This window comes from Arachis hypogaea, chromosome 16 (genome assembly GCF_003086295.3).
Source record: "Arachis hypogaea cultivar Tifrunner chromosome 16, arahy.Tifrunner.gnm2.J5K5, whole genome shotgun sequence".
Taxonomy (NCBI): Eukaryota; Viridiplantae; Streptophyta; class Magnoliopsida; order Fabales; family Fabaceae; genus Arachis; species Arachis hypogaea.
The window spans coordinates 114,928,851-114,944,162 of NC_092051.1; the positions used below are offsets into that span (position 1 = coordinate 114,928,851).

A 15,312-nucleotide genomic window follows, 5' to 3' on the forward strand; every position below is an offset into this window, starting at 1 on the left:
ACGCGTGACAAGGAAAACTCCCAGGCCACGCGAACGCATGACCCACGCGAACGCGTGACAGATGCCACGTACAAGAATCTGCAGAAAACGCCCCCAGCGATTTCTGGACCCTTTTTCGGCCCAAATCCAAATCAGAAACACATAATATAAACCAGAGAATGAAGGAATAAAAAAAAGGAACAACTTAGTGATGGAATAATTGATAATTTTAGGATTAGATGTAGTTTTAGAGAGAGAGGCTCTCTCCTCTCTCTTAGGATTAGGATTTAGGATTTCTATTATGTTTAAGCTATGATCTCTTCAATCACAGGTTCAATATTCCTTTAATTTATTTTCTACTTTTATTTATTCCATTACTTTAATTGTCATTTATCTTTTCATTATTGATTTACAAACTTTCCATGTTAGGATTTGAATTTATGTTTAAATGCAATTTAAGGTATTTCAGATTAATGATTGTTTTATTTATGATGCTTTCAATTCAATTTAGATTTATTTTTCCCTTTTGGCTTTGGTTAAGTAATTAGCAACACTTGAGTTATCAAACTCAGCTGTTGATTGAAATTGGAATTCTCTGCTGGTTAATTTGTACTCCAATAACTCTAGTCTTTCCATAGGAGTTGACTAGGACTTGAGGATCAAATTAATTAGTCCACTTGACTCTCCTTTGTTTAGCAAGGATTAATTTAAGTGGGAGCAGAATCCAATTCTCATCACACCTGATAAGGATAACGAGCATAGGACTTCAATTTCTTATACCTTTCCAAAAGATTTTTATAATTATTAATTTATTTTTCTTGTCATTTAAATTACTTGTTCCTTATTTTAAAAAACCCAAAAACATATCTTTTTACATAACCAATAATAAATCATACCTCCCTGCAATTCCTTGAGAAGACGACCCGAGGTTTCAATACTTCGGTTATCAATTTTATTGTGTTTGCTTAAGTGACAACCAAAACTTTTGTACGAAAGGATTCTCTGTTGGTTTAGAAACTATACTACCAACGCGATTATTTTTATAAAAATTCTTTGCTAAACAGAAATCCGATCGTCACTAACCCAGACACAGCCTCTCTGTTGCGCATTAATACCATTAGAGGGGATCCATGCCCTGTCACCATTAGAGGGTATCTGTGCCATGTCACCATTAGAGGGTATCTGTGCCCTGTCACCATTAGAGGGTATCGATGTCCTGTCACCATTAGAGGGTATCTGTAGGGCTAGCAATGGGTAGGGTAGGGTAGGGTTTAGACTCTACCCTAACCCTACCTGCGTGTTGAAAACTTTCTTAAAACTCTACCCTACCCTATCCGCGGGTTGAGAATCTCTCAACCCTAACCCTACCCGCACCCTAAACTTCTAAACCCTACCCTACCCGACCCTACCCACAGAAACAAAAAAATTTTCAAATAAATATAAAATTCAACCATTCCAAATTTCACACATATTAATAAAATAGAAAATAAAAAACTAAATTCAAATTAAAATTAAAAACGATAAAATCTTAAACAAATTCAACATAAAATTACAAATAATATGATCATCAACTAGCTTAGTGATTATTTCAAGTTTTTTATAAGAAGAAGATTGTGAGGATAAGACTCACTTTTTTCACTACATACATAACTTTTACATATATATTATATAATATATTAAGAGTGCGGGTAGGGTAGGGTAGGGTATACCCTAAACCCGTACCCTACCCTACCCGCAGGAAAATTTGCACCATATCCTACTCTACCCACAACGGTAGGGTAGACAACCCTACCTGAACGGGTTGGTCCGAGTTGGGTACCCGCGAGTAGGGTATATATTACTAGCCCTAGGTATTTGTGCCCTGTCACCCGTACAACCAGAGAGAGAAATACAAGCATACTCATATTCAACATTTTTCATCATGATTTATTTACCACATTCATTCATTAATCATATATAAATTTCTGGCATACTTGCCACATTTTCACGTTTTCTCAATTAATCATAATCATTTAATCATCAATCATATTTCAGTAATAACTCTTTTTATTTTCACTTACATTCATTCATTAATTAATTCATTTTTCAAACTTTCTTAAACAATCTCATACATGAATTTCTCAATTATACCAACACGATCATCAATATATCACCACCTACTCATATTCATTCATATCACCTTGTCAATCATCATTAAATCATCACTTAGCATCCTATTTTCATCATAAACAATAATCACCAAACAAATACTCAATCCATATCCACAATTATCATCAAAGGTACTAAGCATTTAACATACTCATGCATTCCAACCTATCCTATGATCACCTAGCCTAAGTTTTCACGCCACATTATATATTAAATACGAGAAACCAAAACCATACCTTAGCCAATTCTCCGATAAATCCGGAACACCTCAAGCGTTTCCTGCACTACAAGCTATCAACCTCAGCTTTCAAAATTGATCCCAAGCTTTATTTTCCTCAATTAAGTTCCAATTTCACAAGTTTGACCTCCAATTTAATTTTTCACCAACAACATTCAATCTAAACCACATATATCACTATAATTGATCTCTAAACTCAAAATCTCAACAATTCCACAAGAGGGTTAGGAATCTTACCTTGTCCATAGCTCAAGTGAGCCAAACCCAACAAAATCCGCAAGCTAATTTGAACCTAAATACCGAAATTAAACAATTTTCAACATAATTATTCATAAATTTTGAAATTAAGAAGGAAGAAATTGAGGAAGAAAACATGACTTCCTTACCTTACAATCTAATGGGCTTTGTAAAGCTCGACGTTGCGGTTGTGTGGCCGTAAACGGTGCGGCGATCGGAGCTCCGAATCAAAAGTTATAAGAATTTGAATCAAAGACCAAAAGTTTGTGATTTGGGAATTGTTCTTCCCTCTTTTGCTTCCAAGTTCAGCGTGTTTCCATTTCCATTGAAGGGAGAAAGGGCTGATGCCCTTCATTTATATGGCAAGTGGGCTGGGCCTTGGCCCAATACGGATTCGGTTCGTTCGGTTCGGTCCATTTGACTCAATTTTGGGACAAATTCTTTAAAATTAGTGTCAAAATTCTAATTTTAATTAGTTCTACCTCACTAAACCATAAAATTCTATTTTCTAATTTATTTGATTAATAATTAATTTATTAGCTAATTATCCACTAATTTCACGGGTTTTATATTTGTCCCCTAGACATTTTCAACTCCAATTCACTATAGCTTGTTCGTTTTGACGGATCTACTATTATCTATCATTCGAAAATAGTCATCAGTGTAAATATTCTATGAGAAAGTACAGGGGAACAACGCTTTTTTGAACAACGTAAATAATAGGTTCAAAAAAGAAAAGTTAATTTTAATTTTAAAAATCAAATTTTGGATTAATTAGATATAATCCTTATTTTGAATTTGACTTTCAACAACCACAAATCCTTCCCCCACACCCGCACCGCGCGCCCACCCCCTGCTCCCTACAACTCCCCGCCGTCTCTCGCAAACCACCGCACGCGTTCCAACTTCCTTGTGTGTCCATAACCGCCGCACGTATCCGTGCTTTGTCGCAGCCCAACCTCATCATGCATCCATCCCGCCTGTCGCTGCAGGTAGCCCAGCGTCGTCGCCAGAGGCAGCTTTGTGGCGAGGTGTCTTTCCTTACGAGAATGCAGCTATCCCCGCACCCTGTGCAGTCATAGCCGTGCATTTTTCACGAACCCGTGCTCTCGCTGTCACTGTGATTCACTACACCAGAATCACCGCTGCTACTAACTCATGCTCATTACCCATTTTTGGTGTTGAAGGCGTGCTATTGGGATCGTTGATGGAGTCATTAATGGGTGAAGGAGTTTTTAATGTTCCATCGTCCTACATCAGTGATCATTCCAATCAATCAAATGGCAACATTGTAAATTTGAACATTGATGAGGGTCAATGTGATGACAAGGTATGCAGTAGAAGTTTTATACGCATGCGAATTTTTGTTCTTCATGCAAATTAGATGTTTGTTCTTAATACAGCACTTGGAGTTGGTGACGGCGGGAGACGGCAGCATTGGAGAGTTTTCTTGCCGGCGATGGGGACTGTGTGCTGAGTTAGGTGACGGACGGTTGGCTGCGATGAAAAGGAACTTTGTATTAAAAAGGGTATAATTAGGTCAAAGTGAAATTAGGTTGAAATTAATGGATTTAGAATGAAAGTGAAATTAGATAATTACTAAACTTGAAATACAGTCTATTGTTTATATTGTTCGCACCTCTCATTGTTTACCTAATGAAATTGGTTTTTTTTTTGTTTGGAAAAATAAAAATACTATTTACATATTAAAATTAATTACTAAAATTAGTCATTATATATTTATATAATTTAATTTATTTTTAATGTATATTTTATATTTTAATATATATTTTACTTTTATGACCAATTTTAGTTACTGATTTTTATATATATCTACTACGAAAGTACGAATGCTAGAGAAATATCTTCCTTGACTCTTTCGTGGGTGATTGGATAATGACATTCGTCACTTAATCAGTGGCTAATTAAGGTGTTTAACAAATGATGTATATATGTTTCGTTTTACGTGTAAGATGAGTGTTTTAAAAATAGATTCAACCTTATCGATCCAATCCAAAGTGAATCTTCAGATTATCCCAGCCTTATAATTAGATTTCTTAGATATTTTATAGAAAGAGATTTTTCATTTGACAAAAGCGCCAAATAAATTATGGTGTTAATAAAATCTTTTAGCTTCCTATATTTTTTTTACAAAGTAATACGTATAAAATATTAAATATAAAATTATTATGTGCTTTTTATATAGCAGTTTAAATTTTTTTGTTTAGAAGAAATAATTTGTAATAATATAAATTAACATTGACCAATAACAAATATAGGGGTGTCCATGGATCGGATCATATCCGCAGATCCGCGGTAAATATCCGCATCCGATTCGAAAATTGCGGATACGATCCGATCTGCAAATTGATCGGATCGGATCGAATCCGATCCGCACCCTTTGCGGATCGGATCGCGGATATCTGCTCTACATCCGCGTATCCGCAGATCCGCACTATTAGAGGTGTCCGTGGATCGGATCGGATATGATATCCGCACTTTTTAGTGCCGGATCCGATCCAATCCGATCTGCACATTTGCGGATCGGATCGGATATATCCGCATAATTAAACCTTCTCTTTTTAATCATATTTTTATGTAAAAAAATTCGATAAAAATATTTCTTTCATACTTTTAAACTTATTTATTTCTAAAATATTTTTAATCAAATTCTCTAAATAACAAAAATAAAATAATACAATATATGAATAATAATTACTAACTAAAATATACAAACAAGTAAATATAATACCAAACATATATATATTTATTTATTTTTTAATTATTTACAAATCTTTGAATAAAACTCTGATCTCCTACAAATTAATTTCTGACTTATTGGACTGAACGATATAGTAGGAAACACATAAAAAAAAAAGTATAAATTAACATAAAAGGTACTTTCGAAAGAAAAAATTATGATAACTTATATCCAATATTTATAATATTTATTTCATCCAATTAAAAAAATGAAGACGTATACATTTTTTTCTCAGTATTATTTGGTTTTAACATTACACCAAATATTTATTTTCTATTAGAAAAATCTACCTAACAAAAAATCAGACTTGAAATAGTGTAACAAATATTTTCAAAGAATGCATCAATGCAACAACTCTTGTTTATTTTGTTGCCACAAGATTCCACCACCACCACACAAAGAGTGTATGAAAATATGGCTAAACCAGAGAAAGTGTCTCTCAACATTATTCATCATCTATGGCTCTTCTTCCCTCTCCTCTCAGAACTCTCTTCCATAATATCTCATCCCAACGGTTTCTTCCAAACCCCATCATCACTCTTAATCATACACTCACTCCCTCAAAGGAGATTATGCACCTGAACCGCAGTAGAAGCAGCAACTCCATGGCCTTGGCTGTTTCCTACAGATATTTCACTGAGGAGGAAGAAGAGGATGAAGAGGACCACAACTTTGATGAAGCTGTGGCTCTCTTCAATGGTGGAGAGTACTATAAATGCCATGACTATCTTGAAGCTCTTTGGCACAATGCCGAAGACCCTACCAGGACATTGATTCATGGAATACTCCAATGTGCAGTTGGTTTTCATCATCTCTTCAACCAGGTTGTTACTTATATATTATTCCTGAGAAATTCTTATATATTCAAAAAACTGTGTATACTAAAAATAAACCACCAAATCAGCCACCAATACAAAATATACGCTAAAATACAAAATACTCATTGAAAATGAGTTAAGCAATATATGTATTTATACACAAATATGTGGTGACAGATTTGAAGACTGATTTTTGGTGTGCACATAGCATTTTTAATATTGAGAGAGCAAGATACAAGTTTTGCACTATATGTTCAAGAATAGCATGGAGCAAAACTTTTGGTAAAATGTTTTGTAATACCACACTCATTGTTTTCTAAGACACCTAAACTATTGATTTTTATTCTTAAATCTTCTTTTGTTGTGTGTCCTGTTAACATCTATTTCCAAATGTTCAGACAACGTTTAAGAATTTCCTATCTAGTGTTAAAAATCGATTTCTTTAATAAAGGTATGGTTTATGCATGGGTTTTGAGCTACTCTTGTCTAAACAAGATTCTCATGGATGAATAGAATCACAGAGGAGCAATGATGCAGTTAGGAGAAGGACTATGTAAGCTGAGAAAGATGGAGTTCTCAAATGGTCCATTTCAAAAGTTTGAGAGGGAGATCTCTGCTGTGTTGGACTTTATCTACCAGACACAGATTGAATTTGCAGCATGTATGCCATTCTTTAAAACTTTATAATGGCATGCAATCATCTTGGTCGATTTTCGGGAAATTACATTTTTCTCCCTTGGATTTGTGCAGGTAGTGAGGATATGTGTGTTGCAATGGATCAAACAGAAAGATCATACCAACTTCTTGGGGAATATGCTGCAGGGCAGCGTGTATATGATCTGGAACTTGGTCATGATGCAATAGTTTACCTTGTGTTCTGCCCTCAAGGATCTTATGGCATCACTCAAGCCCCGAGGGTAAAGCTTCCTACACTTAAGGCTACTACTGAACATCTTATGGCCTATGAATACTAGGATATGATTTCACATGATCAATCTTGTGGCTCAAGACAAGCAAGATTTGTTCTTGACTTCATATTAGAGAATATGCTATCTCACTTGCCAAGGAACCCCCCCTTTTGCAAATATTCATCATAGAATTCTGAATTCTAATACCAAGACATTGTTAGTTGAAGTTGCAAATTCTTTTTCTTCTTAACTAGTAGTTCTAGGTTCGATTATTGATTCTTGACTTCTAACTCCTTAGCATAGAGTAAGAAGAAAGTTATGCTTCCTATGAAATCTTAAATGTTCAAACAGGATTACTTTCAACGGAAACATGTGTACCTAAGAAGAATAGTGTAAATTCCAAAGTAAACTTCACAAAATTACAAGCATTTTTTCCACAATCCGCAGTAGGCATATATTGATGCTAAGTAATCAAACACATCCTGGTTGAACAAAGAAAAGTAAACCTGAGGTTTCATTATAGTAAAGCATTTTATATTGTCTAAAACTATCAAAGTATAAAATTTCAATCTATTGATCAAATAAAAGAGACATTTCCTTTTCTGTTTCTGGCATTCTGGCTAACAAGTATGGATCGGCTAAGTGGAGATTGCAAGATTTCTATGAACATCTATGTCAGAATGATGCCGAAACAAATTACCTACATTAATGGTAAAATCAAGAGAATTAAAAATTAAGCCAAGACAAACATCATTAAGCAGAGTAAGGTTTAACAATTAACATGTAAAGAAGTGTTTCCGCACTTAAGCATTTATTTGGGTTTAGTGTAAGAAAATTATGTGTTTTTAGGAAAACAATAGCCAAATAGAACCATTTTCTGTATTATTACGATAATATAAATACAGATTCCTGATTCATCCAAATAGCACTAACTACTAGTGGCACTGAAACCAAACTGTATATTCTTATGGTTATTAACTACCAGCATATGATATGATGAAGATATATTATACAGTGTTCTGGAAGAATAAAACTTTGCTGTAGTTGTGAACTATATGGTTTCTCATCTTCATCCAACTGAGACACTGTCCATTTCTTTCATTTTCTTTAGATTAAGACAATAAAAACTTCAAACATTTAAAGCTAATGGAACCATGGCTGTCAATAGTATAATTGAACCCTTAGTTAATCTTGGCAGCCTCAATACTACCACTGAAAGAAGATAATAATTGAAGAGATTAGGAGCACAAATACAATGCACATATATATATATATATATATATATATATAGAGAGAGAGAGAGAGAGAGAGAGAGAGAGAGAGAGAACCTGTTTCTTCCTCTTTAAGCAACAGTCAGAGGTTTATAATCACTCTGAGGAGAGCTCCAAAAGCGGAAATACATAAATTGCATCAAAATCTACAAAATAATATTAAGGTCAACCACATCAATCCCTTTTGTCTGCAAACATTTTTGTTCATGGCTCAGTTGGAATATTATTCTGTTTGTCTTTTTGCGCGTGTGTGTGTCTTTTTTGTTCAATTAAACCAAAGAGCTATGTATTCTCTTTTCTTTTCTGTAACAGCATATTCTTCTTAATTCAAATGAAAAGAAAAGATACAGATAAGGGGGAAAGGGGAAAAAAAGAGGGTGGGGCGGGGATTTTCATACGACCTTAGATTTAATATTAATTCTCACCATTTTTCAATGTGTTTCTGTAAGGCTGAAATAATAAACATACATAACTTTCCAACTTAATAAGCTAAATTCCAAATTATCTTGTTGATCTACTGCAATTGCATATTGCAAAAGCTGCAATGTCTGCAATCATGACAACCACGACTGCGACTGCATCCGCAACTTTAATTTAAAACCAGATCCTACTAATAACATGCCAAGAAGGATCCACTTTTCTCTAGCAAGATTTGTTATAAGATAAATTCACAGAAAAGGATACAAAGCCATCTAGAAGGACACATCCTCCTGCATCCACTAGCCATGGTAGATTTGGTTTGATTCTTGACCATTCCAAGCTGATCACAAGTATGCTAAAATAAAAGAAAAAGAAAAAGGAAAAGAAAAAAGATATTCATGTTCTTTCAGCATATGTGATAATTTAATCCTATCCTTTATTTTTTGGCTGGCCAAATTCATTGGTACTAAGATTTAAATTAGAGAAGATAATATAAACCAGAAGCATACCTTCCAACATAAGTGACATTCCCCATTAAAGCAAAAAGAAACATCAAAGGATTGAGGCCCTGTATATTATAAATGGAAATTTAGATTCTGCAATGTTAGTTAATTGATTCCGGTTCATACATAAAGAATCTCAACCTTAATAGTTAAGAGTCCCTAACCTCAGCATGACCTCTTCTGATCTGAAAAAGATTGATGAGAATTTTGTGTCACTATAACTAATCAGATCATGATCTATCTTATCATTAGCACATAAAAATAAAAGGCAGCCTGGTGCACAAGCATCCACGTTAACGCAGGGTCCAGGAAAGGGCCGCAACAAAGGGTGTAATATACGCAGCCTAACCTGATAATTACATCAGTGGCTGTTTCTACGGCTTGAACCCGTGACCTTGAGGTCACATGGAGACAACTCAACCGTTGCTCCAAGGCTCCCCTTCATTAGCACATATAAATAATTTTAAATATAAAAAAATTTCAACCAAAGGCAGTAGAAAATATAACTCACATTCAGGCATATTTGAGGCAGCCTTCCACCCAAATATATTAATGTCATTGCCCAACCAAGTAAGGTCCCGAGGCTTCCTGCTAAACCTTCTTCTAGCATCTGCTCGCCACCAACCTCCATTTGCAGAAAGAATTTATTACTGATAGGATAAGTGAAATCCCTTTGTTTTTCTTTTGACATATTTGAAAGTTGAAAATCAATGAGCTTAGATGCTGCTTAAAATTGAATTTTAGTCATTCAGAGAAATATTGACATTCACTCTGAGTTGTGACACATAAATTTACTAAAAAGTTGTCAGCAATACTAGAATTCAGAGAACCTAGAGATAGAAAGAGAAATGGATATTAGGGTCTTTACACTACTGAGTCAGTTATGAATCTGTTATAGTGACAGTTGTCAGTAACTGTCAATTCTGTTATGAACAGTATTCTAACACTGCAGTCCCTACACTGCACCTCCAATTCTATTAAATGCATTACCTGAAAGAGCTTTCTTCCAACATAAATCACAACTTCTTGTCTTGGGCTGGAGATCAACGGGTCAATTCTTCTATCCAGTGATTGAAGGAACTTGATAGCACCAAGAAAAGTTAATGTTGACACCTGAACCAAGCTTAGATGGGATTATATTTCAATATTAGCACTGTGACAATTATATACAATTGAGGTGGGATAAATAGACTGTTTACCAAACAAAAGGTGCTCTTGATCTTTATAGCTGGCGCAGATTGTCGGATGGCAGCTGAACCGAGTAGACCCTCATGTATGGAGCCTACATAAGAGGATGTTGGTGATGCTCTTTGGGCTAAGACAGATCCTGCTGTTGGTGTAAAACTCTTAGACAAATATCTTGCTGACCTAATTTATTCAAAACAACATAAGCTTATCAATAACAAGTTTTCAATATTTCAAGCAACATTTTGCTTGTAGATCACTAAGAACACATAACACACTATTAATAACAAATAATGTGCTCTGTTTTAATCCTATCTCTTTATGACATATATAAGGATTAGAACAGGATCAACTTTTCCCTACATTGACTACTTGAACAAATCACTAACCATGTAATTCCTAAATGATCCTCTAAAATGAAAGATATCTTGATTTTAAACTTATATAACTCCTTGAAACCCAAATTTTCAAATTATATACTGCCCAAGATTGATGGAATCAGACATAATCATGTATAAAAGAACAACAAACTGATAGGGAGATTCAGGTTGACCAAGAAGTTAAAGCACAAGAATGCATTCGAGTAGATTTAAAGGAGAAGGATTAGTTACTGGTAGAATAATTCTGAATTGGGACTTTGAGGTTGTCCTGGAAAAGGAATAGGAGAACTCATTTTAGCACCATCACTGAAATCATCATATTCATCACTATGCTCAGCATCACTAGCTTTTTGCTCTGCACTGTCGCTTCGTCTAAATATTTCTGGTGTCTCAGGCTGCACATAGGAAATTAAAAGAATCTGTATTATCCCACAAACTTCCCCAAAATAGTGTAGTTATGACATAGTATGTTGTTACTGAACAACATTTTCCAACCACTTCGTATGATCTAAAACTCTTATTCTGTCATTTAGACATTTACTGTGTTTGCTTCTATTCACATTTCTTAAGAAATCTCAACTTTTCTTTTTCCAGTTTTGGAAAGGTAATGATGATCAGCAAACACATACAAGATGAAATGTTAACATGCAATCATAAAAGTAAGAAGTTTGCACCTCGTGCTGTCTCTTGTACTTTTGTCCATGATATATATGCTCATAATAAATGGTTTGCGAACCAAGTGCAATGGTTATTATGGTATAAAGCTGCATATTAATACATCATGAGAAAGGTCACATAAACTAGCTGAGGCTGCAAAAGGCATATTAAAATAAAAATTAATTTCATAACCCCTTGGCCTTCATCTAGAATACTTACCACTGCCATATATAGCTGAGTTGGAAGCTGCACCAGATAAAATGAAAGCAATCACTAAGCATGAATTTAAGCATGATCAATTATGGATTGGCGGGCATACCATGCACTATAAATTCAGCATGAACACCATTCAGAAAATGGATACACAAAAACTTATGATAACCTGACAGTATGGGCAGCATAATCACACATGCAGTTGGATTAAATTTAAAATCTTAAACATGAATATGATACAACATATATCAAACAAGAGCTACTTCTGAGTATTACTTTTAAGTAAACTAGTATTTTCCCAAGAAAAGTCAAGAGTTCAAAATGAAAGTAGTATTCTTTTGCAAACTAGTAATTATCTGAGAGTTTTAGATAAAGACTGTTGGTGTGCTGGAATTAAAGTGAACTGAAATAGTTGTATTACACTAGAAGTGTGTCCTTGGTTTATTTGTCTGAACACACAGACACAATACTGAAAGTCTTCTTTCCGTCTATCTCTTTCAACAGTAATGAGTATCTTTTTTGGGAGAAAATATTTTCGGTGTTAAATATGTAGAGTGTTTTCAGAAAAATGTCAAATACAAAAGATTTAATGTCTAGTGTTATCATGAAAGATACATTTTTCACCATAAGTAAGAAAAATATCTAGTGAGACAAGTAAGAAATCCAGTAATGTTGATGTGAATCTATTCAGGAAAATAGAGCAAACTCTTAAGGTTATTGCTCCAACATACAGGCTACTTATTATATCATTACAAGAAAAAATAAACACTCACAGTTGCAGGCTCAAGAATGCATCCCAAGAGGTTGAATATATCTCTGCCAGTAAAAAATAAACTGAATCAGAATAGTGAGATTCATCTCACACCACATGTGTAGTGTAGATTCAAATAATAGACCAGCAGAAACACAGCAGATTAAATATGAGTGGTTAATAACTTAATAGCTACAAAGAATAAAGTTAGTAGTTAATTTACCCGATTACCCATGTTAACAAGAAAGTGAGAGAGAGACCCTTAGCAGATTTTGCAGTGTAGTTTGTGATTATTTGAGGTATCTCAGCAATAACCCAAACAATGACACTGATTACACCTAAAATGTAAGAAGCTGTCTCCCTTGTACTGCTGCTCATGTGGTATAGAGAGAAGCCCTCTAAGGCTCTCATAGTCATTGTTGCGTCAAATTAGAGGAACCTTGTTTATTTCTCCACAATCCTGAAAACCAGGTGAAGAAGGGAGCATAATAAATCAGCAGCACAGAATCTTCTTTGAATATAGCACTAATCTAATCACATGAAAGTTGACTCAGATTTGCTGCATAACAAGCCAAAAATGTGCCAAATAAAATAAAACAGTATACAACCTTGCCAATAAAATATAATCAAGCAATAATATATAATATAAAAGGAATCTTGAGTAATAATGCTTGCCTTTTGCAAAGTAAGAAAGCTATAAAGGTTTTTTAATTTGTGTTTTCATTTTGTATGTTTTTCCTTTTTAGAATTTTGTTACCTGTCTTTATATTCTATTTTTTTCACTCTTTCCTTTACAAAATCCTGAAAGTAAAAGATACAAAAGCAAAACCGGAAAATATTTTCACAAAGCAAACTATTGCATGTCATTACTTAAACAAATTGAGACAAGATATAATACCATAATTGTGACACCAATTATCATACATGGTGGAATCAACTATATAAATCAAATCATGATATTATATCTTATCATAAATGATATTTACATGCAAATCATATTGAAAGACGTAAATGATCCCGTATGAATACAAAAATATGGAAAAAAAATTTAGCATAGCACAAACCATAAACTAACAGAGAAGAAGGTGCAACAAAAAAGATAATAAAATGTTATTGCTTATCTCAAATAGTGTGATATTTCTGGAGGCATTGGTAACCTAAAAAAAAGCAATTAAGGCGTAGGAGATAAAAGTATTGGAAAGGAGTACAATATTCTCAAGCTGAAGCATCCATTATTATAGGTTTCTACTTTACGAATTGCTTTGGTGTTATTTATAAGATGAACCAAATTGCGAAGCAAATTAAAGTTTGTACCCAAAAATCCTAAAGGGATAATCAAAGAAGAATATAGCTTGAAATTCAAATGCAACAATTAAACATAGGGGAAAAAAATCATGCAAACACAAGATTAGTAACATGATGAAATGAGCGTTAACAGAAAATTAATCGTTGTTCATAATAAATGATCCAATAATTCGTACAATGCATGCACAGGGGAAAATAAACTCCATACCCAGAAAGAAAGGAACGACGCAAAATACTGGAGTTGCTTACCGACCTCAGCAGTCAGTGTTTATAATAAGTCCCGAAAATTATTAAAAGATACCAAAATAAGTCCCGAAAATTATTAATATGTTTAAATTATTAATATTGTTTATAGAAAAGTATTGGAAAACAATAAGAATATTACACCATATGAACAATAGAGTAAAAAAGAAAATAAAATTAAAATTATAAATCATATTATTTATTAATTATTTTTAATTTCAGATTTTGAAATTTAAAAAATAAGGATCAGCAATTAAACTAAATCACAATTGGCACTGTTACTTTCAACTTCACGCTAACTTACCATTTTCTATTTGCGCTCTCCGATCCCCAGACTCACCCTCGGCGTCGCTGCACTTTCCCGCTATCTGGTCCGATATCGCCCAGCCTCCTGTCACTACCGCCGAGCTTCCCACCAACGCCGCTGAAGCATCTCCTCATTCCGCTTGCGTTCCGTAGAAATGTTATATCGCTCCGCAGCAGCACCATGTATTCTCCTTTCCGTTGCCGGCCGTGCAGACCCCACCGCAGCTCTCGCCTTCACCGTCGCAGCCTCACCCTGTGCAGCAGTTACGTCGACATCCAGGAGCATACATAGCAACATTTTCATATGTGCATCACCCTCACATGCACGTAAATGGAGTCCATCCCTCCGTAGCCGCACTCGTGCATTCCTTTGCTCCTACAGCCCCGGCTGTGCCGACGCCAACAGAGCCCCCTGCCGACACCGTTGTAGCCTCACCATGCATGGGAGTTCCCTTCGCAGACACAGCCGCACCCGCGCCTTCTCCCTCGTGTAACACCCTACCACACAAAACCTTATGCTTAAGTCATAAGACAGAGGTGGTGAGGTATTATGACCTCTAAAAGTAAAAAATTATATATATAATATAGTGAAAAAGATTTATAACTAGGAGCTTTTGAAGAAAATGGTAAAGCAAAATCGTTAAATCGAAAAGCGCAACATTCACGAAGCGATAAAGTAAACGAAGCAACGTAAAAGTAAGCTAACATGGATATAGACAAAAGAAGGTTCCAAGGTACAAATATCAAAACTCAAGACTCGGCTCGCAAAGGCTAAACCGGCCAGAGCACATAAGTGTATATACATATATATAAGAGAACCCAAAAGAACCCCAAAATACAGAGTTACAGAACATGTTTCTCCAAAATAACCTCTAAGAGGAAGTTAATACATCATATATATAATAAGTGGAGATAATAAGTATCTATATAAGTACATATAACCAAAATAAAGTCCCAACAGCTCAAAGATCTTCGCTATCAGAAGCTTC

At 34.7% G+C, this 15,312-nt stretch overlaps 2 protein-coding genes across 6 annotated transcripts; one reads left to right on the plus strand and one right to left on the minus strand.

Moving 5' to 3' along the window:
- Positions 1 to 5,541: 5,541 nt before the first annotated feature.
- On the plus strand, positions 5,542 to 7,323 carry LOC112754695 (uncharacterized). Of its 2 annotated transcripts, none has more exons than XM_072220959.1 (3): positions 5,542 to 6,190; positions 6,695 to 6,842; positions 6,932 to 7,323. In XM_072220959.1, the coding sequence occupies exons 1-3, from the start codon at positions 5,822 to 5,824 to the stop codon at positions 7,153 to 7,155; spliced, it is 741 nt and encodes a 246-aa protein (XP_072077060.1). In that variant the 5' UTR covers positions 5,542 to 5,821; the 3' UTR covers positions 7,156 to 7,323. The 2 variants fall into 2 exon arrangements, with proteins under 2 accessions (XP_072077060.1, XP_025658199.1); XM_025802414.3 differs by having other exon boundaries at positions 5,542 to 6,187.
- Positions 7,324 to 7,464: 141 nt separating this feature from the next.
- LOC112754694 (vacuolar lysine transporter YPQ1) lies at positions 7,465 to 14,060 on the minus strand. Of its 4 annotated transcripts, XM_025802411.2 has the most exons (14): positions 13,983 to 14,060; positions 12,693 to 12,929; positions 12,492 to 12,534; positions 11,725 to 11,751; positions 11,523 to 11,612; positions 11,080 to 11,243; positions 10,483 to 10,651; positions 10,274 to 10,396; positions 9,795 to 9,908; positions 9,448 to 9,468; positions 9,290 to 9,348; positions 9,045 to 9,135; positions 8,418 to 8,506; positions 7,465 to 7,789 (listed from the first exon to the last, which is right to left on the minus strand). In XM_025802411.2, the coding sequence occupies exons 2-13, from the start codon at positions 12,884 to 12,886 to the stop codon at positions 8,432 to 8,434; spliced, it is 1,170 nt and encodes a 389-aa protein (XP_025658196.1). In that variant the 5' UTR covers positions 12,887 to 12,929; positions 13,983 to 14,060; the 3' UTR covers positions 7,465 to 7,789; positions 8,418 to 8,431. The 4 variants fall into 4 exon arrangements, 3 of the variants coding, with proteins under 3 accessions (XP_025658196.1, XP_072077059.1, XP_025658197.1); XM_072220958.1 differs by lacking the exon at positions 13,983 to 14,060 and having other exon boundaries at positions 12,693 to 13,056; XM_025802412.3 differs by lacking the exons at positions 7,465 to 7,789; positions 13,983 to 14,060 and adding an exon at positions 7,947 to 8,301 and having other exon boundaries at positions 12,693 to 13,059.
- Between the last annotated feature and the right edge of the window lie 1,252 nt (positions 14,061 to 15,312).

Coding starts and splice junctions, on each gene's coding strand:
- LOC112754694 (XM_025802411.2), bottom strand. CDS start 12,886: ATGACTATGAGAGCCTTAGAGGGCTTCTCTCTATACCACATGAGCAGC. Junction 11,613..11,724: donor CTCAGCTATATATGGCAGTG/GTAAGTATTCTA, acceptor ATTAATATGCAG/CTTTATACCATAATAACCAT. Junction 10,652..11,079: donor AATTCAGAATTATTCTACCA/GTAACTAATCCT, acceptor TGAATAAATTAG/GTCAGCAAGATATTTGTCTA.
- LOC112754695 (XM_072220959.1), top strand. CDS start 5,822: ATGGCTCTTCTTCCCTCTCCTCTCAGAACTCTCTTCCATAATATCTCA. Junction 6,191..6,694: donor ATCATCTCTTCAACCAGGTT/GTTACTTATATA, acceptor ATGGATGAATAG/AATCACAGAGGAGCAATGAT. Junction 6,843..6,931: donor ACAGATTGAATTTGCAGCAT/GTATGCCATTCT, acceptor GGATTTGTGCAG/GTAGTGAGGATATGTGTGTT.